Source organism: Merops nubicus, unplaced genomic scaffold (assembly GCF_000691845.1).
Source record: "Merops nubicus isolate BGI_N331 unplaced genomic scaffold, ASM69184v1 scaffold8272, whole genome shotgun sequence".
Lineage (NCBI taxonomy): Eukaryota > Metazoa > Chordata > Aves > Coraciiformes > Meropidae > Merops > Merops nubicus.
In genome coordinates, this window is record NW_008594293.1 from 104,919 (window position 1) to 114,087 (window position 9,169).

Below are 9,169 nucleotides of genomic sequence, written 5' to 3' on the forward strand. Positions count from 1 at the left end.
ATCAGTATGTCCATCACTTCTGGGACAGCCTGAGGGAGCACTGCACATGCTTTCAGGCGCCACAGAGCTCCCAACATTCCTTCCTCTGAGCAAGAAAAAGCTTCTTGCCTAATCCTTTCTGACTTTGCCTTTTCTATTGGTGGCTTCTACTGCCGTTTTCCGTTTTCTCTTTACTCCTCCTGACACAACTTGCACTGCCTCACCACAGCACAGTCCACCATGTACATCAGCCCAGAACCTGGCCCTGGTGTCAGCTCTTTGTTTCAATACTGTCACAAGCCTGACCTCCTTTTTCAGAAGGGGCCATGAATTCTCAGCTAATGCACTCACACACCTCTTTCACAGTATCAGACGACTCAAGCTTCTTCAGATTCCTGCTCCAAGAAACAGGAAGCAATTACTGTTAGCAACAGTCTTATGGACCATACAGACAAAAAACCAGCCTCATGTAAGGCACTTAAAAGAAAAATGGATCCTACAGAACAGTCTGGACCTCACACTCCTCCATCCACAGCTCCTGAGACAGAAAAGGAAAGCAACTGTTTATACCCTAACCTGTTCCATTTAAAGCCCCCCAAAAAATCACGTGTTTTCCATTGGCTTTAAGGATTGCCAAATTTTGGGTTAGGTCTTTCTGTTAAAGAAAGCAACATCTCGCCAGAAGCGCTCAAGCCGTGTTCGTAAAGCGTAAGCGCAGGACACAGACAGCTCCTCCGCACAGCACCTGACAGCCACGGGCACTGCGCGGGTGTCACAGCCGGCTGAGCAATCTGACCTCACTATACCCATGATCAGTTATGTTCCATTCACACAGATTTTTCTCTCCTGAACTTAAACCTGCAAAAGTTTGTACCTGCAATTAAACCCAATCATATTCCTAAAGATTTATCAGATTTGGAATCTTCAAACTTTCCCATAAATTAGCTAATAACAAATATTTCTAATTCTGTAGTAAATACTACCAGAAATACAACATTCTGAATCTGCTTTTATTTTATCCTACGCTTCAAGCATTTTCTGCAAGGCTATACTTGTGTATGAGACTGTCTCCTGGAACATATGGCTTGAATGACATCCAAGTGCAATCTAACCTCTAAACAATTAAGAACTTAATTAAACATGATTCTGTCCAGTAGCATAGAGGGGGTCTGTTTATCCAAGGGGAGGGATCGAATCAATTCAAATCATCCCTTCTGCGTGGTGTACATTAATTCCCCCAAAAGATGTTGCTCACATGAGCATTTTAGCAGCATCAGGGCAGGGGAAGAAATGGCATCAACATACATTTCCTCTGAAGCAGTTCAGATGGGGACTTCTGTTACCTTTAAAGCAAATCCTAAGCTATTCTGAAAAACCTGCAATTGCTCATAGCAGGTATAATACAGACAAACTAAAAATCAGTTGATGAGCATTACAGATGATTGTTTCTTTGTGGCAACAAGGTCAACTCACTGGGCTACATTCCAAAGCAGAGATAAAACATCAAACCTGCTAAATATTAATTTGAGCTTGATCTATTCTTATTGCTTCTCCCTAGATATTTTCTTTGTTCAAAAGTTTTAACTGGTGAAATAAGGCTGCCTCCTGACCAGAAAAAAAAAAAAAAAAAAAAAAACCACACCTGCTGGGTAATGTGCATTAGCACTGCACTCCAGTTTCAGTTTGTAGCAACAAAATGTGTTAATAAAACTACCAGCAGGAAAATAAATTAGGAGATAAGAAATAAAGGGAACAGGAAGCGATCTTCAGCGTCAAAAAAATAAGAAAAAGAATGAAAATAAAAATGTTTCACACCTCACTTTTTTTTCCAACTACACATTTGCATCTGAAAAAAGCCAAGCACGCTTATAAGTGCTGGCACCAATTTTTTAGTCTAGTGTTCCTAAAGTGCGTGTATCTGTTATCTCTATGACTTAAAGGACAAAGTGCATATCTGAACAAGGGCTTTCCATATCTCAATGTGCAATTATAGAGCTTCCGTATTTTAAGGACCTGACTTAGAAATCAAAGTTAAAACCTCTCATCTGCTAACAACTGTAGGTGGGATTATGGAGTGTGCACGTAAGAAATGTAGGGATGGAACAGCTCTGGGAACGATGGACGTGCACATACATAGCAGGGCTTTAATTTGCAGTCGTCTTCGATTTCATCAGCGCTATCCTCATCTGAAACTTCTCCTTCCTCAGCATCTGCTCCAAGACTGTATGGCAACTTCTTACCCTAGAATGAGCAAGAAACATTCACAATAAATGCATACACAGTCAGTGTTATTTAGTGCAAAGACCAAAATAGCCGATTCCTCAACTATTCCTTATGTAAATCGTGACCAGAGTTTAGAATTTGTTTTCAGAGGGTCTCATGCAAACTGGTTCTAGGAGCCAGATTACTACAGGTGCTAATTTAAGTATTTCTGAAGGAGTTTGTTACTGAAAGAACTCTGCAAGCTCTTTCAACAAAAGCACACAACCTCTCATCTCCGGAGCAAGCCAGCAAGTCTCCATAGGATTTCTTTGAGTCAGCTCTCCACGCTTATCCCTGGCAAGCAAGACTTCTGTATAAGTAAAACTAAAAATCAGTAGCTGAGATGTTGTTATAGGCTCTTCACCAGAATGGAAAATATAGGCACAAGATAGTTCACTACAAGCAGCCATCAATACAAAGGACACAGAAAAGCCTATTTTAATATTGTATGCCATGCAAGAGTGTAGTCAGCAATCCAAAATTAGTTGCTAATCCCATTCTGTGAATATCATATACCTACATTAGAAAGGAATTATTTTAATTCCATGTCTAGTTTCCAGCATCTGATTAGAATGGTAAGCATCAAACAGAGGTTATTCGCTACTTCTGGTAAAAAGAAAATTCAAGAAAAAGGGTGTCCGAGAGATTAATTATCCTTTTTAGAGCATTCATCTTTAATTCTCCTGTATGATCACATAGTGAAGCCTAACCACAGAACCTCTGAAGTCCTCCAGTCCAACCTCTCCCTGCAGGGTGATCATCACCAGCTCTAGAGGAGCCTGACATAGCCCTTTTGCAAACTTTCAAAAATGGAGACTCCCCCAGGCTCCTGGGCAGCCTCTTTCCATGCTGCACTACCCTTAGCTGGAAGAGCTTTTCCTGACACCCAGTCTGCACCTCCCAAGCTGTAACATGTGGCCCTTGCATCTTGCTTTACCATCTGCCCCTTAATAAATAACCTATTGAACTTGTGTTATTACTTCTGTGTGTCTTCCTCACTGATGGCAGAAATGTTCCCAGTCTACCTGCTCCATCAGTGAGAGAATTACACTCAGAATTCTGTAGAAAAGAAGAGGATTGATTTACAGACTGTATTAAAATTAATAATGCTGTCCTCTTAATGAGTGGCTCAAATTCACTTTATGCTGGCACCTTTATACTGGCATAAATCCATCGGTATAATTAGAATTACTCTTTATATATTCTAGCAAGATGTAAATGATGCCATTAAGTGAAATTGCTTGGCTAAGGAATCAATAGTGCCTTTCAAATGAAAATGTATTAAACAGAGCAAAAATAATAGCCAAAGGATGAGAAACTGGCTTACTTCACAACAAGACGCTGCTTCCCAGATATGATTTTGTCTTTTCCAACAGGGCTGCTTAAATTGAGTGGGAGATGGGTGCCAAGGCTTTGTGAAAAGCTCCTGCGAGGCTTAAAATAGCATTCCTCACTCTGAAAACGTCAGCTCAGCTCCACACTGCTCTGCAACTACTCGCAGGGTTTCAGTGCTGCTAGCTGAAGAATCAAACTAAAGGTACAAGCTCCAACGTGCTAGGAAGAGCAGCTCCAAAGTTCATGCAGGAACAGCACAGTCCCAAACCTCTCCTGCATTTTGTGCATTGACTTTGAATTTCAAGCCAGGTTTGCCAGGTTTTGTCACATAATTGACTTCACATACTACTTTTATTCCTTAAACCCCCGGCACTACATGCTTGTATAGTTCATTAACTAGCAGTTACAAAACAAAACTGATTCAGTGAAATTCAAAATCACAGTTGATCACTCAAAAGTTTTTCTAATTCAGTCAGTTCTGTACTGTATATTGAAATATGTTCAAATTAACATCAACTCAAAATTGTGAATCCTTGTAACCAGCTTGATATGGAAGATAGAGGGGGAGAAAATAGTATCTCAATAGCTCACAGCAAAGTAATTGCCCCCATGTATCAAAGTAAATTAGACAATCTAACAAGCCCCAACTCTATTAATCATCCTCTCAAAGGTCTGCCTTGCATTCCTCTTATTATATCCATTTTGGTCTTTGAAATCCCTTTCAGAGCAAAGCTGTTTATACTGAAAGGCTCCAACAATTAATCTTGCATACAACACTAACTCCAGTGCTCCAGGGCCTCCTCCCTCACTGCTCCTTAGAGCCACCTTCTGAAGTGCCCTTCTCTCATAAACACAGCTGATGAACTGTGAAAATCGTTTCATTTCATGAACTACTGCTCATAGCAGGGTGAGGGGGAAACATGAGAAAATGCAAGAGCTTTTCAGATGCTTTTATATTACTTCAAAATATTTTGTCCAAGAAGGGACTGTAGGATAATGTTCAAACACTATAGAGATATGAAACAGAGAACAATATCCACTAATAACAAATTCTTAAAAAGAAAATATCAGGTTCAGGTAACTATGTCACAGTTCCTTCAATTCATAATTATGCATTTTATATCATTTTTTCTGCTCTCCTGACTTGGTGCTATAGTTTACAAATAAGCACCTCTGACTTTAAGACTCTCAGATAAGATGCTTAATAGAAAGAACTTTGCACTGCCGTTGATACAACTTCCCTGTTGAACCACTTACAGAAGTACCCTGGGACACTCGCCAAGTCCAAGGTAAACTCTTTCAAAGCCCCTGAACAGCTCAGAATTTTAACTTGTTCGCTGCGTCTCCACTAGTCCACGTGGTACTGCTGAACTGGTTTTCCAAAGCCAAAGAAAGCCTACCATAAATGTCACATGCTGACTTTTGTTGCATTTTGAACACACTGCCAGTAGCAACTCACCTTCACTAGGATTTTCCCTTTCAAATTCTGAGGGCTAGGAAGCTGTCTGGAATCTCCAGTGACTACAGATGACAAGTCCAGTTTGTCACCAAATATATCCTTCAAGTACTGAGCGATCTTCTTTTGCTGTTGAATACTGCAATGGTTTTCAATAGACAGTATCACCGGAAACCTAGAAACAGAACCCCCAGAGATTGTCATCACCATGTTTGAAGAGAGAAGACCTGCACAGCTCGCCACATGAATTGGTTTATGCACTTTGCTTTTATGTTGTTAGTAGTCTGGAAACAAATTCACTTTGGGAGGAAGGATTTCGCATGTCAACTCCCAAATCCTGACTCTCAGAATGCCTCAGCTAGTCCCTGGCAGGAGATTCTACCCTCTTCCTCCAACCTGACCCACTAGAGCACAGGGTGACAAACTTTGAGCCTATGATCACAAGCGTGAAGCACAAACAGAGAATCCTGCAGTAAATCTCTTCAGCAAGGCAGCTCCTCCCTGTTACACGGAAAAGAACAGGAGGGGCCGTGGTCCTTCGCAAGCCACATGCTAAGTCTTCATCAGCTGTAAGTAATCAGCAATAACAAACAAAACAAAACAAATTTTAAAAAAAAAGCATTTTGAAATCAACAGATGGAAGTTAACGCTGCCCTGTTCATCTTCCAGAGACTGACAGCTGCATGAACGATTTGCCTTTGTCTTAATAAGTGCAGCTACAGTGAGTTGGACAAAGTCTCTAAAGATGTTCAGACTCTGGAGGAGAAATATTTGGCAACACTTTCCAGAACAATCTCCCAGGCTCCAAGATTTTGCAATTTAAGACTCGTGAGCTAAAGACATTGTTGCTGTATATAATAGTCTACTTCTCCCACAAATTTGCCCCATTCTTTTCTAAACTCTTGGCAGCCCTAGAATCCTACAACAAGGAATCCCACATGCCAACTACAGACCAAATGAAGAACCACCTGATTCAGTTTTGAAGTCAACACATCCTGTTGCTGATCAATAACAGCAATCTTCTGGGCTTCGGTTTTTTGTGTGCATTTTTTTCCGCCAACACTCCCATTTTTGCCTCACTTTTTTTTTTTTTTTTTTTTTTAAATAAAGAGAAGTAATAAGCACTTTCCCAGTATTCTCTCTAAACTACTCAAAATTCTGTAGACCCACTCATGATTTGAGACTGTTTTATATAATGGTTTTCATAATAAACTGCTACACATGAACCATGGCAAACGAAATATAATCTGAACGTTACCTCACATCTCAGTATTTCCTCATACTACATATTGAGACAGCTTTTCAATTTTCCTGCTGAAAAGTATTTTCCTTAGGCAAAGAATATCACAGTATTAATTTTTAAGGAGAATTTCCCTGTGGATATGAGTGGGAAGTTCTGTTCAAAGATCCAAAATACTCTGTAGATATTCAATAATCTCACACTGTTCAAAACATTACTGAGTTCACAATGCATGAAAGGTCTTTCTAACTCAGGTTGAACTTTTAAACTTGATGGAAACAGTTCATGCAGTTGAACAGTAAATATGACACAGGCAATAAACAGGGGAACAGAATCAAACTCCATGTGTTTAAAGGAATACACGTACTTCCTGATGCTGATCCATTTTGACATGGGATTAACTACACAAACAGGACAGCTGTAGCTTTAAAACTGATGCTACACTTACTCATTTTTGATGAAGGCGTATTTATTGATAGTTTCTGCCACATCACGGAAGAGTATTTTAGAAGTAAGAGTGTAGCCATGGTGCACTACCGGCTCTCCATCTGGACCATCCCAGCAATCCACTATTAAGACAAAGAAAGCAATATATTAAGAGATGCCCATGATCTTATACGTTTCTGCTGATCTTGGCTGCCTGAAGAACTCACGTATGCTACTCAACCATCCAGCTGTCAGCAAGTTTCATTCAAATGATTATGCAATTGAGTCAAGACTAACAGGAAAGTCTTTTCTTATATCAAATGAAAAATCTGCAATCTGAAAATGGTTTTTCCCCTTATATTAAACTGAAGTTTTTTCCTCGCATATAAAATTAAATGTGTAATAGGTCAAATAATGTTTACAGCTATCTCTTGGGAAAGTAGCTGCTTGTTCTGAAGACAAACTATTTTAAAACAATTTAGTCTTTTTCCACCACCACTTAAACTTGCAGTTTTATAACTGACTATAGTAAGAGTAGCACCAAATCCCTCACATGTAGAATGGATTAGGACAGTAACACCAATGTTACAGTATTACTGTACCTTAGTTTTATACCAAACCTGTTACTACTGTCGCCTCTATAAGAGGTTAAACATTTCAGAAAGAAAGCTACAGAGCTATTACCTCAGCTGTTTAGGATCTTAAAGAGTTTTGAGGTGAAGTGAAATAACACGCTACTGTGTGTTGTAGTGAACTTTCCTACAGAAGGGCAAGCACAATGATAGGTCACCAGTTTGCTCAGTTTCACTTTCCCTAATTAATTTTTAAAATCAGATTAACATTTTTTCCCCCAGAGATGTGTTTTGTAATGCTAGTAGTAAAAAACTAACACTGAGTTTAAATTCGTCAAAACACTTAATTCTATCCAGAACCTTGAAAAGAAAAATACTAATTTTTTGTTATTATTCAAATCATGCAGCACTTAAATAAGAATCCAAGTGATCTTCAGGCTATCAAACAAACAGCATCTTGTATTCTTGCACCAGCACCCAGCCAATGAAAGGGCATCCTACCTTCCAGCTGTGGCAGACCAAACCCAAGTTTCTCAGCTCTAAGACGGAGACAGAAACAGAGCCACAGCTGTGCTGACAGAACGCGCTGTTTGCTCACCTGTCCTGCTCCTGTGGGCACTTTTCATCTTCCCCGGCATCCCCAGGAGGAGCTGCATATGCAAACATCCCTTCCCCACTCAGCTTACGAAAGAAAAAGGTCTCTGCTGGCTCAGCTCCTTCTGAACAATGTGGATGAGGAAGCTCTCCTGTGAAGCAGTAACCTCCGCCACAGGGGAACTACAGAGTGGCTGCTTCACTGGAACTGCTGGGCCCCAAATCAATGCCTGCCCATTGCCTTGTTGCCTTTGCAACAAAGTTCTTCCCACTAACGCGGGACAACAGAAAACTTGCACTGACTGAGGAAAGCATAACAACACAGCAGCAGGCAGGAGAAAACACCAATGTCTACGATGTTTGTCTGAGAAGGTCAGTCCCAATAGGAAATTTCTGTTCAGACTGCTAAAAAACAGGAGCTCACTGTTGAAGTCAAGCAGCAGTGAAGCATTAATGCTTTGAGCTTGCCATTGTCTTTGTGCTTAAAAGAAATAGCCATCATACTTCTCACAGCCAGCAAGTTACACTGAAAATATACCTTCAATACATCGACAGCCATCCTGCAGCACTCTTGCGTACATCTCTGCTCTGGACTGGGACAGCAGCTGGTCTCCTGTCAGGTATGTGTTGTGAGATGAGGCAATAAAGTAGTTGCAAAGGGGCTGATCCATATCCTGATGCACCTCACAATGCAGCGGATTAAATATATCGCAAGCGGGACTGCGCATGAAGTTGGTAAAACCTTTGAACAAAGAGAAGCAGTTTTTCCATGGACGCATTATGTGTTACCAAGCAGACAACTGGCACTCTAACATTTGGGGGTTTTTTCTGTTTATGCTTGCCAGTGCTCACTCGTGTCTCCAAGCCCACTGAATCTCATAGCAGTGGCTCATCTTCCAGTTATCAAACTGAAAAGGCTGCACAGACCCAGTCCACTGCTGGCACACACACAGGTATTTCTTTTTGAAGTTGTTGTGGTTTGAGGCTTGGAATGGGGGGGTGACCTTCCAGCCCCCCAGGTGGGGGTGAACCATGTATTCCCTTCCCTTCCAACACACACTCTGATAAGAGGCAGGAAGTGGGTGCTAACGACAATCCTGCCCTGAAGCTCCGAGGTCAAGGTGTGCTTCGCTCTGTGGGACCTTGGAACTATTTCTGAGGGTTTTGCATATTTTGTTTATTTTTTGTATTTCCCCTAATTTTTGTATGTATTTTTTTCTTACCTCCCTTTTTTGTTTTCTGTTCCTTGTTAAACAATATACTTTTTTTTTTTTTCATTTAACTCCCAATTGGTATTTTTTTTAA

General features: G+C 40.6%; 1 protein-coding gene across 1 annotated transcript in view; it reads right to left on the reverse strand.

Annotated features, from left to right (window-relative positions):
- Positions 1-9,169, reverse strand: part of PLCH1 (phospholipase C, eta 1) — a 41,527-nt gene that overhangs the window by 19,313 nt on the left and 13,045 nt on the right. Inside the window, exons 6-9 of the mRNA XM_008935726.1 lie at positions 8,403-8,606; positions 6,721-6,841; positions 5,036-5,207; positions 2,113-2,220 (exon numbers count right to left, since the gene is read on the reverse strand). Of these exons, the coding sequence (XP_008933974.1) occupies positions 2,113-2,220; positions 5,036-5,207; positions 6,721-6,841; positions 8,403-8,606 (605 nt within the window). The remainder of the gene's footprint in view (positions 1-2,112; positions 2,221-5,035; positions 5,208-6,720; positions 6,842-8,402; positions 8,607-9,169) is intronic.